At 45.5% G+C, this 19,437-nt stretch overlaps 1 protein-coding gene across 1 annotated transcript; it reads right to left on the bottom strand.

Moving 5' to 3' along the window:
• Window positions 1-6,114: 6,114 nt before the first annotated feature.
• Window positions 6,115-17,580, bottom strand: KCNV2 (potassium voltage-gated channel modifier subfamily V member 2). Its single transcript, XM_036433922.1, is given in 2 exon segments — window positions 6,115-6,469; window positions 15,932-17,580. Coding segments are annotated over 2 exon segments (1,785 nt in total). The 5' UTR covers window positions 17,435-17,580; the 3' UTR covers window positions 6,115-6,187.
• Window positions 17,581-19,437: the final 1,857 nt, after the last annotated feature.

The raw sequence follows: 19,437 nt of genomic DNA, 5'->3' as shown, positions 1-19,437 counted from the left end.
CTCTTCCCCTCTCTCTTCCTCTCTGAAATAAATATATATATATGAAAAATATATATATATGTATGTATATATGTACACACACACAAATTATATATATATATATATATATATATATATATATATATATATATATACACACATACATACTAGAGCCCTGATGCATGAAATTCATGCAAGAATAGGTCTTCCTTCCCCCAGCTGCTAGCACTGGCTTCCCTCTGGCACTCAGGATTCAGGCTTCCCTCACAACCCTGGCTTTTTTCCAGAAGATCATCTGGAAGGATGTCTGGTCTAATTAGCATATTATGCTTTTATTATTATAGATACATAAATATAAATATTCATCAAGATGGGTCAGGTGATGGTTGCAGAAACAACCCCCAAACTTGGGGGCTTTACCAACAAAAGTGTATTTCTCACTTAGACCACACACGCAAAGGGGGTCAACCTGGGGTTCTGCTCCTCAATGTTACTTAGAGCCACTGATGGATGGATGCTCCATGTTGACATCTGTTTCCACAATTACCAGGAGAGACCAAAGGAGGACTGATAAAGAGCAGCAGCAATTAAATGCTTCTGCCAAAAGTAACACACATCTCTTTTGTTCACATTTGTTTGGCCAAGGCAAGCCGCACTTGGCCACATTGCATTTCTCCACCACATTCCAATTCTATCTACTCCCAGGAGAACTAACATATGTGTGAACAGACCAGTAATAATGAACCTTAATGACCACAGCAGAAGGGCATTCTGTGGATGGTGGACACCACTGACATTCTGATGATGAAGAGTGAATAATAAGAAGTACCATGAACTGAGCATTTACTATATGATAGCTATTACGTCAAGCACTTTGCATTAAGATACTCATAACTTTTCCCGAGGAGGTCTTAATATCTCTGTATTATAATGTAGAAACTGAGGCTCAGGGAAGTTTGGTTACAAAGGCTTAGTAGTATTAAGGATTGCATAAATAGAGTCTGCACAGGTTTTCTGGATTTACAGGAAAACCCTTCAAAAGAACCGTAGCTCTGGCCTGTGTGGCCCAGTTGGCTGAGTGTCATCCATGCAACAAAAATTACCGCTTTGGTTTCTGGTCAGGGCACATGCCCAGGTGGAGGGTTTGGTTCCCGGTTGGAGCGCATACAGGACACAATTGATCAATGTTTCTCTCACACATCAATGTTTCACTCTCTCCCTTTCTTTTTCTCTAAAATCAATAAAAACCTTTTTTTAATTATTATTATTTAAAAGAACAGTGTAGTGCCCAGTAAAGTGTGAGCAAGTGCCAGGATAACAGACAGGTCTTGAGGGTCAACTCTGGCAGGTTTGTGTTGGCTGCTAGGGAACGGCAATGTGAAGGCTCACCAATGGGCAAGAGCAATGTGGCTGATTAAGAATGTCTGCTGTGGCATAGGAAGGGGGTGGCTGCAAGGAAAACAGATGTTTGTCATCTCTGGGCACATTTCTTAACTTCTTTGGGAATGAGTTATATCACACAACAAGGTTAATAAAACCTTACCTTAGTGAAGGTAGAAGACTGGCCAAGATAGGTGTGTTTTTTTTAATGTTCTCTGAGGGCACTTTCTGTCCCTAGGTGCATATATTCCAGCTCATTTTATGCATATTGTTTCATCATGTAGTCACGAAAATTCATTAGTATATGTAGGATGGGGCTGCGGAAGGGAACTCAACAGATTGAGCCATTGAAAACTGCTCCTAAAAAGAGCAGAGACTTTGACAGGAAGAATGAATCATTTATTGGCACTAACGGGTGCCAATCATCGCTGCCCTACCAACCATCTATGAGCTGAATATGCCTCCTGGTTTGTAAATCCAGGACCTGTATTTCTCAGTTTGGGGTGATACCTTGGGGAGGCATGACTCTTCAGATACATGTGCCTCATCTTTTCAGTGGCAATCTGGGGAATACGAGCAACGTCTTTTTTGTAAGGTAGAGAAGATGTACTAATCAGATCCCAGTGGGAAATAGGTGGTGTACTCAAAGGGGTTATTTGAAGAGATTTTAATAGAGATCCTATTTCCGGAGCTATGGTCAGGATTAAGGGAACCAACAAGGGGCAGTGAGATCATCGGTGACTAGCAATGCAAGAGACCGCTACCACTCACAGCCTGAAGGAATGACAGGAGGGGGAGGTGTTACTGGAACCTGTGAGTGCCGGGGCTGATCTAGAAGGCTGCTCAACCGAGCCCTGGCTATGGGCGCTTAGCAGACACCCAGACTCCTGCCACACAGGGGGAGGTGGGGAGTTAGTATACAGAATGGTCTCTCCTCTCATCTGCTGGCAGCCAGAGGGTAAGGGAAACATGGAAGACAGACCTCTTGGACCATGCACCAGGGCAGAGTGGGGTGAATAGGGGTTCTAGATAGACACATGGAGAAGGCCCAGCATACATGAATAGACGTGTAAAGTGGGATACATGTGGAGAATCATGTAAGGTTTAAAGATGCCACATCAGAGTAGACCAGGGAGGAAAGAGGGACCATTGAGGTGCGGGGAACCACATTCATCTTGAGTTGGGGGCCAGGCATCAGCCTGGGAGGAGGAATTTGAAGCTTTTGTGAGTATTTTCTTGAGTGATAATCTAATGTTTTTCTTGAATTTTAAAACACTCTCTCCTCCCCACCCTCACTCCCCTGCACCTGCCCTCCGAGCAGATGCCTCCATGAAGGCAGATAAAAGGCCTACACCTGCATTGCCCACCGTGGCAGCCTGGAGCCACGTGTGACCATTTAAATTTCTATGAAATGAATTAAAATGAAATACAATAAAAAATTTAGTTCCTGAATCACACCAGCCACATTTCAAAGGCTCAGTAGTCACACATGGTTATGTTGTATTGGATATGGCATAACGTTCCATCGCCACAGTAAGTTCTCTTGAGCAGTCTGGCCAGGATCCCTGGAGGGTTAGGGGGCTGGCCACAGGACTCCAACGCTGTCTCCACCCACAAAATCCTCTCCTCGATGACAAATGACTCTGTTAACGGTTTTCCTGCGCAGCCAGCAAGATAGTAATGGTGATCATTGCAGCCCACAATTATTTAGTTCTTAACGCGAGCTGAACAGTACGCTACAGATTTTATCTCCATTTTAAGGATGCAGAAACAGGCTTGAAGAAATTAAGGGACCATGCAATGTTAAGTTTCCCTGTATGACATCGCCAATATTCAGTTGTTTTCTTTATGAAAATGGCAGTTTCACATGCTTCAACATCACAATACACAGCAGAGCCAGGTTTCAAATCTAGATCCCCAAAGTCATGTCAAGTTCAACGTGGCTAAGCCTCTGTAAGGGATCGCCTTGGAACCTATTATGCTTCCTAGGGCTGTGGAAGGATAAGTGATGCTGATTCTGTGCCTGGCACACAGTGGGGCTTATGGAATGTTGGGGTTTTGGTTTTTGACTTCATTCCCTCCTGTCTGTCTATCTCATTCTCTTGGGAGGCAGAGCACAGCTGTTCAAACAGATGTGGCTGGTGAGATTGGGAGGTGGGGGCTGCTGTCATTTACCAGATCCGCTCCCAGGGACCTGCAAAAGTTCATCTTTCTGACCAAGACCTCCACCCCTCTCTCTCAGGGAGTTGCCTCTGCTGAGCTCCTCAGGATCATTCTGGCGGGGCCTCCAGCAGGGGGAGGGGTGATGAACATCAGTCCTTCCTGTTCCGTGTCCTTCAGAGGCAGCTGCTGCCCTGAGCATGGCAGGTGGTCACATAAACTGTGTTCTGACCTCCTGCCTATTGGAACTGTATTTCCATGGTTCCTTCTGGCAAGGAGCCTGATGCAAAATTCCTCCCTCTTATTTGGCAAGAGGGAGAGAAGTCCCTTTGGTGGAGGGTCCTGCTGTGTAGGTGGGTTTGTAGGATTTGTGGGTAATTTCCTTCCATAGGAGGAAGCTTTGTCTCCCAGAAGTAATAGTACAGGGTTGCTAGGCAAATGGAAATGGAGGATGCCCACTTAACTCTGAATTTCAGAGAAGCAGGAGATAATTTTTTTTTCTTTTTTAGTGGAAGTATATACCATGCAATACTTGGGATATACATCCAAACATTATTAACTTATCTGGAATTCAAATTTGCTTGAGCATTCTGTATTTTAACTAGTGACCTTCCCATAAACAGTGGGGTTTCTGTCCATCCATCAGATGCCAGGTCAGTTGGGATGGGGTTAAGGGCAGTTGTGATGAGATTAAGGGCACTCGGGGTTTTCCCAGTGGCTTCCTAGTTTTGCATTCAAATGGAGGCGATTTAGACCACGGTTCTCAGGATGTGGTCCCTGGACCAGCAGCATCAGCATAACCTCGTACTTGGTAGAAGTACAGCCGAAGCCGGTTTGGCTCAGTGGTAGAGCGTCGGTCTGCGGACTGAGGAGTCCCAGGTTCGATTCCTGTCAAGGGCATGTACCTTGGTTGCGGGCACATCTCCGGTGGGGGGTGTGCAAGAGGCAGCTGGTCGATGTTTCTCTCTCATCGACATTTCTAGCTCTCTATCTCTCTCCCTTCCTCTCTGTGAAAAATCAATAAAATATATTAAAAAAAAAAAAAAAAAAAGAAGTACAAACCCTTGGGTGTCACCCAGACCTACTGAAGCAAAGACTCTGGGATGGGCCCAGGGATCTGTGTTTAATAAGCCACCAGAGGGTGCTGGGGCAGCTTGAGAACCACATGTTTAGACTTCGGGCAAGGGCCTTAGGCTGGAAGGGGTTTAGCTCGGCCTCACTATCCACGGACTGTGCCAACTTGGCTGAATTACTTAACCTCTCTGAGCTGTTTCCTCCTGAATAGAAAACAAGGTAACACCTAATTCAGGGATATGTCAAGGATAAAATGAGGTCCTATGTTGCAAAATACAATCTGTGTTTGTGCCTGTAATTGTAGGACACACCAAACGATTGTTTTTACGGCACGAGCATGCTGGGTCTAGTCACGCCCTGAGACACACTGGAAGGTCAGCATAGCAAAGCTTCTCATTATTGGGCCAATCTCCGCTTGCTCAGTTCAAAAACACCTTTAATTCCCAGGACTTCAGTTCCCAGCAGTCCTATGGAAAACAGAGAAATTAGGGGGGAAAGGGGGTGGGGAGAAAAAGAACTAACACTCCATGGGAGCTGGTTTTCTGACCCACAGAGCGAGCCCAGAGTAGAGGGCCACATCGATCTAATTCATGTTTTCAGTGCTCGGCCCAGAATAGTCCCCAGAGGCAGAGTTTTTTGGTTTGCTTGTTGAAAGGTGAGGGAAAGGGGCCTAGAGAGGTGGGAACTTGTGGGGGCTGCTATCGAGGGAGAAGCGATTAGCACACTTGAGCATGTTTCACAGGTCGAGTCTGGAGGCTCTCATGCTAAACGCAGACCAGGGTTTCTCAGTGTTGGTTCTGTTGATGTTTTAGGTCAGATAATCCTCTGCTATGTGGCTGTCCTGTCCATATTTAGCAGCATCCACGTCTCTACCTACTAGATGCCAGAGCCCCCTCATCCTTCCTCACGATAGTGACAGCCAGAAGCATCTCTAGAAAATGCCATGTTTCTACCCCTAGGGGGTGGACAAAATCAAATCTCCCTGAATTGAGAACCATCGGGTCTAGAGAATCTACTAAACAATACCCTAACTCAAACATTTTTAACAGCTTCCATTTATTGAGCATTTACAAGTATTACCCTCCTCCATGCGCATACTACAAGGTGGTTTCTTATTACCTACACTTCATAGTTGAAGAAACTGAGGCTCAGTTAAAGAAACTTGTCCCAAATCCTACAGCTGGTAGATCTGGGCTTCTGACTGAGATTGGTCTAACACCAGGGCCCATATAATTCAGATGCAACATCTCCTCTCTCTGGAAAATCAAGGATTTCCTTTCTTCAATGAAAGGAAATTCTTCTCAAGTCAACTCAAGTGCAAAAAATACTTATTGAGAAGCCATGAGAAGCTACAAGAAAAAGCTAAGATGTCACTCCTCCCAATGAGTTCTCCTATTAATGTCATTGGGATGACCAAACTCTCACACAACACAATATGGGGCCATCTGAGTCTGGGTTCAAGCAAACATTCATGAAGTAGAATTCTGTGAACGGAATGCCCTTTGTGTATGTCTGCCTGATGATTTAAAAAAAAGGAAGGAGGAAGGAAGCCTCGAAGGTCACAGGACCTATCAGCCACGTGGCTTATGGGACATTAATTCTCTTGCTGTGGGGCGGGCTGTGGGTTGCTTTTAGCCAAGCACTCAGCCATCTTTTTCCTGGCTCGCTGCACGAAGTCCACCTTTCCCCTTTCCCGTCGCATGGCAGTGTACTCATAAGCCTTGAGCTTGCTGTAGTAATCGGAGAATTTGTTGTAGAGGATGGAGATTGGCATCCCGTTGAGGATAATCCCAAAAGCGATGCAGAGGAAGGCAAAGAGCCTGCCCAGGTGGGTCTCTGGGTACATGTCTCCGTAGCCCACTGTGGAGATGCTCACCTGCATGGGAAGAAAGGCAGGGTGAGCTGTTAGCTTTGTGACGGAGGAGAAGAAGGGGATGGAACAGGCAGGGAGTGATCTGTCTCCTTGAAGGTGCACATGAGTCATGTAAGAGCGCCCCACAAAGGCAGCGCTAGGAGGTACCAGGACATTTGCCTGCATGTCCCCTGGCATGGAAAGAACACAAGCTTTGGGGCTGCAAGATTTGGGTTTAAATCCTGACTGCCACTTCTAAATGTTCTTTTTTTAAAAAAATTATTTATTAATTAAGGTGTTAAAAATGTGTCCTTATTCCCCCATTACCCCCCCCCCCCCCACCACCACTCAACCTCCTGGTGTCTGCGTCCATTGGTTAGGCTTATATGCATGAATACAAGTCCTTTGGTTGATCTCTCCCCTTTCCCCCCACCCACCCCTACCTTCCCTCCGAGGTTTGATGGTCTGATCGATGTTTCTCTGTCTCTGGAACTGTTTTTGTTCATCAGTTTATGTTGTTAATTATATTCAACAAATGAGTGAGATCATGTGATACTTATCTTTTTCTGACTGGCTTATTTCACTTAGCATAATGCTCTCCAGGTCCATCCATGCTGTTGCAAATGGTAGGATTGCAGGAGAGAGAATACCTACTGTAACAGGTGTTGTGAAGAGCATATAAGACACTGTGTATAAAGTCCTTGGTGTAGCAAGGGCTCAATCAATGTTGGCTTTGCCCGCCACCTCAGCCAGGGCCAGCTTTAGCACTGGGGCCCCAAGTTTGCCTAAATGATACACATACTGAAAAGAGCTCAGGCTTAGGATCAGACTTGGGTTCAAGTCCTGAATCTGACCCTTCCCAGTAGAATGTCCTTGGATAAAACATTCATAGTTTTATCCCTTGGTTCCTTCCCCTGAAACAGGATATTACCTAACTCTCAGGATCCGTGTAAAGACTAATTGAGAAAACAAATATTAAGCGCTTAACACAGTGTCAGGTACACAAAAGGCACTAATCAACCTCTTCTGTGGTCCTTCTCTCATCTTTAAAATGGAGACAATTATAACACCTTTCAGAATTATGTCATTCTAATGAGTTATTTTATATAAAGGTGCTTTACTTGCAAATGCTTGGAGGAACATATTCTCATTATGTTGTGGAGGGATTTTTTTTAAAGACATCACCAACCAAAGATAGTTCACTCTGCATGAAATTCTTCCCAAACTCTCATCACCAGGCTTTAGATTCCGCTAAGTAGAGATTTATTTAGGTTGACAAGCTTCTGTTTTAACATGCAGATCCATGGAACTAGTTATGTCAGGTTAGTGAGAGAGAAACCTAGGAAAAGCTCTCGGGAATCGTTTCCTATGCCTCATGTACTAAGACTGCCTTTATCCCCAGAGTATTGGCTACATGAGGCAGGGCTGCTGCCTCCGTTGTAAACACTGGGCATTGCACAACTCCAGGGGGCACTGTGTGCTTCATGGGTTTGTGTTGTTGTTGCCACAATTTCCCAGCAGGTGGCAGTAAAATGTGCGAAGTCATCTTGTTGCCCTGTACCCAAATGGCCTTTACTTTAGAAATTCAAACTTTATTATTATTTGCTAATACTGTAAGGGCTAGTTTGAACTTAGACTGAGTGTGATTGGTTAGGTAGAATGAAATGAATTGAGCCAGCCGGGCAAATCTGATGGAGCCGATAATAACAGGTGCTCTATCCAGCCTTAAAAGAAAGCTGGCACCTACCCCTTTGGGGCGAGTGACCCACCACCTCTCACTGCTCCACCCGTGGTGAGAGACCTGCTGAGGGACGTACTGTCCTTACCTCAGGTGGAAGAAGACAAGCAAGCATCTAGGAGAGGCAGAATGGTGTAGACTAGGTTAAGGAGACAAGTATGGCACTAGGTATTTGGATCTGAATCCACTTCTCAGATGTGTGACTTGGGCAAGTCCCCTACATTGGCTCTGCCTCCATTGCCGCCTTTGAAATGAGGGGAGAATAACACTATCACACAGAGTAGTTGTGGGAATTGAAGGAGTGCCCGATGCATGTGTGTGAGTGATAATGTTAGTTCTTAAGCTTATTAGACTGACAGGCTGGGGAAGCAGGTCCCTCTTGGCTCTTGCAGAATGCTCCGAGGGAGACTGGCTGGGGCACACACTCGCTCCAGGACGGAATCTCCTTTTCCTACTTTCAGTTGATCATGGTGACGAGAGGCCAGGATCAATTGAGAGTGTGGGTTAATCTCCAAGTATGCTTGTGTGTGTGTGTGTTTCCTGTCACTGGCCACAGCAAAAGTAAAGCAACCTGAATCAGATAGATCTCTGTCAGAATTGAACACATGTCAGTAATAGCATCACTCACACCTCTGTATGGATGTTTGGTTAGTCTCCATTGCCTGGAGGAGGCCTAAGGGGAGTTTGGATAATAAGGGTGAGGGACAGGAAGGGTAGAGTTAGAACAGGAAGCTCTCAGGACAGGCCAAAGCTGAGGCTTTTGGGTGAACCAGTCCTTCAATGGTGCAGGATTGGGGAAGAGGGGGGGAGGAATAGGTTGCAGAGGAAGGAGAAGAAATGAGACAAAGGGGCTTCTCAAACTTCTGATCAATCCTGATACTGGCCTTGCTTCACTCCCAAAGCATCTTCATTTCTTTCTTTTTTCTTTTTTGGCTGAACTTTCAATGAAAAGCTAAAAAGCAAAGCGAATTGGCTTAAGGAAGATTAAATATTTGATGTGAATAACATGGTCTAAGTATCTTTGCATATCTTGGATCTCCTGTTTTTAGAGAAAAGCTCTCTCCTGCTAGGGGGCTCTGTATGATGAGTGTGGAAGAATTTGTTCAAAATGCATAGCTAATTTATGCCTTGTCGGGTTTGTGGATAATTTAACTCAACCCATGATCTGCATGCTCCTTGGCTCCAAGAGGAACTCGGGATTCCTTGGCTTTAGGTTACTTTCCCTCCATGTTCCACAGGCCAAGCCACTTCTCCCCGGATGAGCCTTAAACATTGAAGGCCCCAGGCCGACCCATACGAGTTTGCAGATTGAATTCTCTCATTAGCACGAATTGGGTTTGGAAATGTGGCAAACATTTTTATGATCCATTTAAAAAAAAAAACAACCACAAAATCCAACAGCAGCTTTATTGAGGTATAATGTGCATTATATGAAATTCACTTGTTTCAAGGATGCAGTGAAATGATTTTTAGTGAATTTACAGAGTTGAGCAGTCATCACTAAAATCCAACTTTAGAACATTTCCATCACCTCAAAGCATCCCTTGTTCCCATCTGTCACTACTCTGAATTCCCATCCCCAGTCCCACATAACCACTAATCTACTTGCCTTCTTTGTAGATTTGCCTCTTCTGGAAATTTTATCTGGCTTCTTTCACTCAGCCTAATGTTTTTGAAGTTCATCCAGTTTGTAGTATGTTCTGTAATCCATCTTAATATCCTGAAAAAACCGGCTGGCTCAGCCATTCTGGAAACTGGAAACGTACCATTCCATTGAAAACTTACGTATTTTCCCTAGCCTTTGGGTCCCAAAAGCCTGAATGTGACGTTCCCCTAGCTGCTCACCCACTAATCAGCAAATCTTGGCCTGCAAAACATTACAAGGAGGACAAGCACCCAATTTTTCTCCAAAGCTGTAAAATGGCTATACTTGAATTTCTCCTTCAACAAGAAATGTTTCTTTCATCATGAACTAGGCATGTATAAAACTTTGGCAGCCAGTACTCCATGAATCTTGGAATTATGATACCAATGAATAAAACTGATTTAAAAAAATAATTAACATCCCTTCTATTTTTTCCAAAAAACATTTAAGACTAACATGTTCTGACTAAAATCATTACATACCTCAGTCCTTCAAAGGATTTAGCTTTAAAGGCTATACTTAGCCAACCCACGCCACTGTTACTACAAATATTTTAGGAATTCCTCTTTGGGATTATAATCTGCCCAGAGGATTCAGTGGAATGACCTTGAAACAAGTGGTCTTATTGGGCCACAATTAGGGCACAGTTATCTGATGGCCTCACCTTGAGGGTTAACTTTAGATGCTAATATTAAACTCAAGGGTCTAGACCATTTTAAAATATCGAATCTACTCTCAAAAAGGTAAAGATTAAGCATGATTAGAATGAAGCAAATGGACTTGTCACAGACTCTGAAGATAGTTCTTCAGTGAAATGCAAAGACTGTTTTGACCAGCAGAAGCACTGTTAGAATCACGTCATAGGTACCACCTGGAAGAGAACCACCAGCTCACCTATATATTATAGGTCTGACATGGACATAAATTGCACAATAAGGAGGAGGTGGGCAAAAGGTAAAGCAAGTTTGGGAGTCTATTAATCTACTCATAGAAAGGTTCATAATAACACGATGCCCTCTGCATCTTCAGCTTACCCGGCACTTCTCCTGCCCTCTCCAATTCTGCCATGTCCTTCCCAGGCAAGTCATGATGGTCAAACAGGAAGAGCATAGTTTAAAGAGATAGAAGGGGTCCACCCCCAAATCAGGAGACCACAAGATCAAAAGTCGTAAAGGTGCCCAGTAGCCTTTGTCCATTGACAGCTCCTGAGCTAGTTCTGAAAGAGCTAGAACATGAATTGCCTGCTGGGCCAGACATTTACCTGTTTCTCTCAGTCCCAAGCCTGACATCCTTCTGAGCTATATTTTGTAATTCTGCAACTGGGGGTCTGCAAACTACAACCTCCGAATTTCCTTGCCCACTGTCTTCTGGTTGTGTTCTGCCAATGAGAGACACTGTTGGGAGGCTGGAAGGTGCGATGAGGAGATGGGAGTCTCTATGGCTGCTTCTGCTTCTGTCATCACCCTCCAATAAGAGCAGCCATCTATGGCCCAGTTGTCTTTCAGCACACTTCAGCTGCATGGTGCTATCTCTGGGGTCCCTGCAACAGCTACTCAGAGGCTCCTCCTCTGTATGCTGTGGTTGGAAACTCTCCCTTCTCCTGTATGTTCCCCCAGTTCTAGGGCTGACAGCTAGATATTTCCTACATTTACCAATCTTTGGGTTATCTCAGTTTACTCTTTTTGCTTCTAGCCCTCTAGCACCTATCTATCTATTTCCCTGCATCAAATTTCCTGTTTAAAATACACTTTTTCTGACTATAACTTCACTGATTCACCTTCCAAATGGTTCTCCTCAATGCATGCAATCCATCAATAACAATACATAATATAGTGCCCTGACTGGGTAGCTCATTTGGTGAGAGTGTCATCCCAATATGCCAAGGTTGCAGGTTCGGTCCCCAGACAAGGACCAACCAAAGAATGCATAAATAAGTGGAACAACAGACTGATGTTTCTCTCTCTCCCTTCTTCTCTCTCTAAAAATCAACACAGATTAAAAAAGTAAAAAATAAAATAAATCTCAATGATCTCATAAGTACACCCATTTGCGAGGAAATGATATTATGCTTTAGGAAACCAAAGAGAGGAGCAGGGTCTCCGGGGCTCAATTGTCAGATGCTCAGCCAGAGGCACACTTTCTCTGTGAAGAGCCTGTTAGTTTCTGGAGGAATGAGTTCCTGACATAGTTTCCTGTTTGGTTTCCACAGTTTTAACTTGCTCTGAAAGCTCAGAAGGAAATGGTTTGTTGAACGGCCTATTTGCCCTTTTCTATGTGAAAACAGAGCCACGCTGGAGGCCAGTGAGTACAGCTCCATCATAGAGCTCATTGTTCTGGTTGAGCTGTGCCATGCATTTCCCACACCAGGCAACCCTGAGAGCTCAGCAAGCCCGGCCTCTTCATCTAAACACCCAGAAGCTGTCCCGAGATAGGACAGCTGTCCCTTTTGTATGTCCCACAGTCCATCTCCCCAGTAGAGAAGGAATCTGTTTTATTTCTCTCCAAATGAATCTGGAAGCAAAGGTTATTGCTTCCATGTGATAAAGACTATTAACTAGTCAAATATGGTAGCTTCTATTTATTGTGGATGTACTACAGGCTAGCATCTTACATATGTTTCCTATTACATTAGCGCTTACAAATAACCGCCATTTGACAGCTGAGTGGGACGGGTTCTATTTTATATCCAAATACATGAGTGTTTGCAGACATGAGTGTCCTTGTGGGATTTGTTTTGCAGCTGTAGGAGAATTCACAGCAATGAAAATTGTTGTATTCATCTTAAAACCCTGAGTTGAGCAGAGGAAGGTCTTTGGCAGAGAGCGAGGGAAGATTATTAAAAGAAATTCATATTTGGGGTTGTCTGGAAGCACTAAAAACAGAAGAATGGATTAGAGAAACTAATGTGGGTGAATATACTACAAGGGATATAGCACTGGAGTGCTGGAAGAAAATACCAGTCCTATCATTCTTTACCTCATCCTTGAAATTTCAGTGTGAGTGTGTGTTTTCTGATGTGCATAATTTTTTGAGCAGGAATATCTTACTGCAGTGGAATGATTGTGCTTCTGAAACTAATTCTTTATATCTTCCTTTATCCAAGCTCTTTACCTATAACTTTATAGAGCTTCTCTATAGTGGGCGGATTAACCTACCCTGCCCTTTGACTCTGAGTTTGGTCTTGTGATTTGCTTTGGCCAATGGGTTGAGCAAATGCCATTAAAGAGAACCAATGGACACAGATCCCAGGGGAATGAGGGCATGAATTGGAGTGGGGTGGGGAGCAATGGGGGAAGAAGGACACATGTGTAATACCTTAATCAATAAAAAAAGAGAGAAGCTTTTATGGTACTTGCATGATTAGACTTTTTCTTTCTTTCTCTTTTTCTCATCCTTTGCCATGGATACAGGTTTGCTGGAGAATGAAAACTATCTAGCCTAGTCTCCTCCTTCATTCCAGCTGTTAGCCAGCTCACTATCAGATATGAGGCCAAATGAGAAGGACATTCTAGTTGAAGCCAGCCTAAATTGATGACTCCCAAACTCATTAGCTAAAGATATGCTTGGCATTTTAAGCCATTAAGTTTGGGGTGGTTTGTGAAGCAATATTATTGTGATAATAAGTGACTTAGAATTTATGAATAAAGGCTAAGGTCGGGAAATGATAAGGTTGAAAGGTACAAATTTGGTTTGTGAAAATAGTGCCTGCTAGAGATAAAGGCTAAAAGAGAAAACTCATATTGGTAAAAGCAACCATTGATAAAATTTATTGTAGATAAAACCTGGATGTTGATTCAATTTTTATTGTTAAATTTATGGAAAATACTGGTCTTGAGTAAAATTATTTCAGCTAACATAAAAGGGGATCATTTGAAAGTTTTAAACATCATTGTTTATTATGCCAATCAAGTAATTAAATGGGGTCAAAGGGCATTCACTTCAGGGAATTTTTTAAAAAGGAAAACCCAGTATTGGTGACAAAATTTTTATAAAAATCTTTCTGTTAATATACAAAAGGTTAAAAAAAAGTTTTGTGGGTTAAAATTAAAATATTATAGTGTCCACTAGGTCCAGCCTATATATGAGAGTCTTCTAAGATATTTGATTGAGAAGTTGGCTCTCTAAAACGGGGAATTATATCATCAGCAGGTGGATTTGCTCTTTTCCCTTCCTACCTTACTCGCCTCCAAAGTAAATGTCACTTGCTGGGGAAAAATCACTCTCTATCAGCTCCATCTGTACATACAGCTTACCTGCCATGGAGATGACCTTTCGTCATTTGGAATATGATCAGAGGGGTGGCATTTGGGAAGCTTGTTTGGAAGAGCGCCACTGAGGAAAGCTCACAAGTCCTGTTAGGCATCTGAGCTCTCTGTCCTCCCCTTGTAGAGCCGAGGACACTGAGGGTGGCCATGAGGGAGTGAGGTTTCACAGCCCATTATTTAGGGTCACAGGCAATTAGTACCAGAACTGTTATAAGAACCGAAACAGAAATCTTCCTCCCATTCCACCACACTACATTGTTAGTAGCCCTGGGTTGGCTCATCTCAGAAGTTCAACCAAGGCTTTGGGTTCCGACATGCCCAATGTTAAAGTTGAAAATACTGACTTTCTAGAAAAACTTGTTATATTTGCTTAATGTCTTTAAAGGCATTATCATAATTTACTTAAGAAAATACAAGGAACAGGCTGACAGGTGTCAGAGGGAGGAGAGTGGGGGAGGGTCTGGATAAAAGGTGAAGAGAGTGGCTAAAGAACATATATGCATAGCCCATGGACACAGCCAACTGTGTGGAGAAAACTGGGGGTGGGTGTAAGTGGGCAAATGGGGGAAGTGGGAGGCATCTGTGATAGTGTCAACAACAAGAAAATATGAAAACCATATACCTAGTTATTTCCTATGCACACATGCCAGCTTACCCATTGCCCTGAGAAGACCCAATCAGCATTTCTAGGACTTTTAGGGATTTTTCAGGGATTTCGTCTAGCATCCCAGAAACATAGATATGAGAGTAGATGGCATGAATGGTTATGAAAAGGCAAATATGTCATGGAAAGACATATATACTAGTAGCTAGTATATTCACTGTTCACAGCCTGCAGACAAGCTAAAGAATGGGAGAGGCGTGGCTGGGTGTGACCAGGGCGTGGGTTTTGCACTTGGACCGGTTTGGGCTTCAGTCCTCTCTCTCTGGATTTGGCTGTGAATCTGCACTCAAACTCTTGCACCTCAGTTCCTCTCTCTATAAAATGAGGGAACCATTTCAGGTCCTGAAAGAGTTTCCGTGATACTGGAGCAAGTTTCAGTTTCAGATGCTCCTTTACTCACTTAGTTTAGAACCAATGTGATTTCAGTTAAGGTGACCATGTTCAGCCAAGTCTCTTCCTCTCAGTTTCCTACACACACACACACACACTCACACACACACACACACCAATCACAACAACAACAACAAAAAAACAAAAACCCCATCCAGCGTGTCCTGATTCAAATAGAAAATAGTGATCAAAACCACCACCTTGAGTGAAGATAAAGTTATTAACTACTTAGGATAACAGACGTTCCATGAGAGGCAATTCACAACAAGAATGGTGATCAGGAAGCTTCCCACAAACATCAACAGTGAATTCTTCAAAACCTGCCTGGTCAGGGTGTGAGAAGTAAATCTAGAGTTGGAGATTCCTACCGCCAAGTCAAATTCAGTTCCTTACTGGACTAAACATTTATCTCTGTCTTTCCAACCCTTTATAACCTATCTCTGCTTTAAAAAATATATTTTATTGATTTTTTTTTTTTTACAGAGAGGAAGAGAGAGGGTTAGAGAGTTAGAAACATCGATGAGAGAGAATCATCAATCACCTGCCTCTTGCACACCCCCTACTGGGAATGTGCCCGCAACCCAGGTACATGCCCTTGACCACAAGCGAACCTGGGGATCTTTCAGTCCGCAGGCCGACGCTCTATCCACTGAGCCAAACCGGTTTCGGCCATCTCTGCTTTTTGTTAGCTGGAGGCAGCCATGAGGCAAAGGGGAAGAGCAGGGGATGGCAGACAGGCGGCTGAGCGCCAAGGCCTGGGACGGCCTATGAGGAGGGCACTCACCGCGGCCCACCACCAGGCGTGCGGGATGCTGGTGAAGTTGGTGCCGGGCACGTCGTGCTCCACGGAGTAGACGGCGGCGGAGAAGGAGAAGATGCCCATGGCGATGAAGAGCAGCAGGCAGCCCACCTGCTGGTAGCACTGGCGCAGGGTGAAGCCGAAGGCGCGCAGGCCGGTGGAGTGGCGCGCCAGCTTGAGGATGCGGAAGACGCGCATGAGGCGCATGACGCGCAGCACCTGGCCCACCCTGCCCACCGTCTCCAGGTCGTGCTCCCGCGCGGAGGCGCCCGCCTTGCCGCGCCGCCGCGGGTCCTCCTCGTCGCCGGCGAAGCGCTCGAGCAGCAGCTGCAGGTAGAGCGGCAGGATGGCCACCAGGTCCACCAGGTTGAGGGCGCTGCGCGCGAAGCTGCGCAGGTCGGGCGTGGAGGCGAGGCGCAGCAGGAACTCGAGCGTGAAGAAGGCGATGCACAGCGCCTCCACGTGCTCCAGGGCCGCCCAGCGGCCGCCGCCGCCCTCGGCCCCACGCCGCCGCCGGGGGTGGTGCTGATGATGCATCTCCTCCACCGTGTTGAGCGCCAGCGCCACGATGGACACCAGCACGAAGAGGCTGGAGGCCACGCCGACGGCCTTGGCGGCGGCGGACTAGAAGGGCTTCTCCATGAGGTCCCACAGGCGCTGGCGCTGCGGCCCGCAGCAGCGCGCGTCGCGGAACAGCCGCGCGGCCTCCTCCGCCCGCGCCTGCGCCCGCAGCTCGCGCTGCACCTTCAGCTGCTCGCGCAGCTCGTCGCGCCGCTCCTCGAAGCAGATGCGGCAGCAGCGCGGCGTGTGCCGGAGCCGCACGCCCCAGTAGCCCAGCTCCTCCAGGAAGCCGCGCGGGCACAGCGCGTCGCACACCAGCAGCACGCCGCGCAGGTGGAAGGTGTACACGAGCTGGAAGACGGCCGGGTCGCGGTCGAAGAAGTGCTCGCCCGTGGCGGCCTCGTAGTCGTCGCACAGGCCCAGCTGGCGGCCGCGCGGGCCCGGGCAGGCGGCCAGGCGGCCCAGGCGCGTCTTGGGGTAGCAGGCCAGCTGCGCGCAGGCCAGGCGGTAGCTCTGGCCGCCCACGTTCACGTGCAGCAGTGTGCAGCCCTCGCTGCTGTCGCCGCCTTCTGGCTGGGCCGTGGTGGTGGTGGTGGTGGTGGCGGTGGCCTCCTCGGGCTGCTGGTCTTCCTCGGCCAGGTCGGCCAAGTGGGCCAGGTCCAGGTTGGCCAAGTGGGCCAGTTCGTCTCTCCACTGCTGCTCCTCCTCCTCTTCCTCCTCCTCCCCATCCTCGTCCTCCTCGATATAGTAGTTGTAGTTGCCCTCCGTCCACGTCGGGATGCTGGCCTGGGAGCCGGACCGGGCCGCCAGGGAGCAGACGCTGCCGCGGTGGTGTTGGCTGTTCCCTGCATCCGGAGCCTCGGTGCCCTCCGTGCTAGTCCAGGGCCTGTAGCTCCAGGAGCGCCTCCGCTCACTGTTTTTCAGCATGGCTGCAGGAAACAGGCCCCTTGGCTTTTCCTTCCTGTCTGTGGGAGGGTCCCCAGCGTGCTCACTGCAAACGAGGCGGATGGATGGTTTGTATGCCCTTGACACCTAGGAGCACAGACTAGGGTCCCAGATGCTGCCCTCAGGCTGCTGGGTCTGAACGCATATGCAGATGGCTGCTGCCAGCTCTAATCTTGCTGAGAAAGGAAGAAGCAAGTCTTAGAAGGGATTTAGATCCTCTTAGTCTGTTTCCTCCCCGTGTCCCTCCACTCCGTGATGCAGAGGGTGATTATGCCCTTAAGTCTGTAATCAGAAAGTGGCAGAGACTCTTGCTCATAAAAATGTGGGCCACCCATCAGGCCTTCCCTTAGGAAGTGCTGGGGGTGCCTATGCCGAGATGACATCCTCTGAGTGAGCTATAGAATGTAGCTCAGTTTCTGTTCTTTGTCTTTGTCTCTTTCTTACCCTCCCTCCTCTTAAAGGTAGAATCCCAGGACTGGTGGGTAGATGTTCTTGGGCCTTGCAGGCCTGCTGTATTAGGCCGTATGTGACAGGGGCCTACACTTCCTTCCAAGAAAAAAGTCTCCATCACTCTTCAAGACATCACTTTTTTTTTTTTTTAAAGTCTTTTTTCATATGTAAGGCACTGTGCTAGCTGTGGAAACACAATTGCAGCCCTCAAGTTTGAGAGACCCAATTTTATTTTTCAGCTTTTTTTTTTTAATCCAGAAATTTTATAAGCCATCTAAATCTGCAAACACAATAAAAAAAGTAAGTAAAAAGATCGGGGTGTCAAAGGAGAGCAAGGGATTTGCTCTGAGCAGGGAATTTGTTTGTAAATTCATTTTATTTTGGTTAGCTAATACATGCGGTACAAAAGGTACAAAGGTGCATTGTGGTAAAAAATGTATCTCAACACGGACTTACAGCTATCAAGTGGGTCTCTGAGGAGGCAACCACTGTGAGTGCTTTCTGGTTAGCCTTCAAGACATCTTCTGAACACACACAAGCAAAAACCTATCTCCATCTGTCATCTGAATAGCTCTCTATTGTGAACACAAATCACAGTGTGCAATACACTTTGCTCTTTCCAATTAACCACATGTCTTAGAGGTGTTTTATGTCTGAACATAAATATCTGCCTCATTTTGAAAATATCTACTTGGTAGTCTGGTAGGGATAGACATTCTACCTTTGCTCTCGTAAACAACAGCTCAATGAATAACCTTACACATACATTGCTTCATACATATTAAGATATATGAAGGATAAATTGTTGGAGGTGGAATTACTAAAAACCTCACAGGTGTAATATTGACTGGTAATGCCAAGTTTCCATCATAAAAGTTTACCAATTTACAACTCACCATCAATATCTGAGAGTGTATTATTGCATTTCATGAGCCTCTCCTATTTCATGGGTGAAAAATGTGTGGGCTTATTTTATGTTTCTCTTATGAATGCATTTGAACATCTTTTCATGTGATTAAAAGTTGTATTTTTCTATTTCCCATTGAGTTGTTGGTATTTTCTTATTGATTTGTCAGAGAGCTTCATATATCATGAAAACAGACCTTTTGCCTGTGATAGGAACTACAAATATATTTCTTTCTGAGTTTATTTTATGAGTTCTGGGTGTATGTCAGGCTAGAAGTGTTTTCACATCTCTAATTCTTTAAAACATTTCTTCTTATGGTTTCATTTTTCACAGTTAAGGATTTGATCCATCAGGAATTAATTTTGATGTAAAGAGTGAAATAGAGACCCAACTTTATTTTTCAGCTTTTTTTTTTTTTTTTAATCCAGAGGGCTCAACATATTAATTGAATAACCTATTTTCCTCTTGCTGGTTTGTAGTGCTATCTTTACCATGTAGTTCAGCTGTAACTATTCTTCAAAGGTGTCGGGGCAGGTGACAGTTACCACAGGGTCTGTACCTGCTAGTATAACATTTGCTGATGCTGTTGAGCTTCCAATAGGGCTCAGACCTACAGGCTTCAAATAAA

Source organism: Pipistrellus kuhlii, unplaced genomic scaffold, assembly GCF_014108245.1.
Source record: "Pipistrellus kuhlii isolate mPipKuh1 unplaced genomic scaffold, mPipKuh1.p scaffold_m20_p_12, whole genome shotgun sequence".
Taxonomy (NCBI): Eukaryota; Metazoa; Chordata; class Mammalia; order Chiroptera; family Vespertilionidae; genus Pipistrellus; species Pipistrellus kuhlii.
This window is presented reverse-complemented; position numbering and strand designations above follow the sequence as displayed.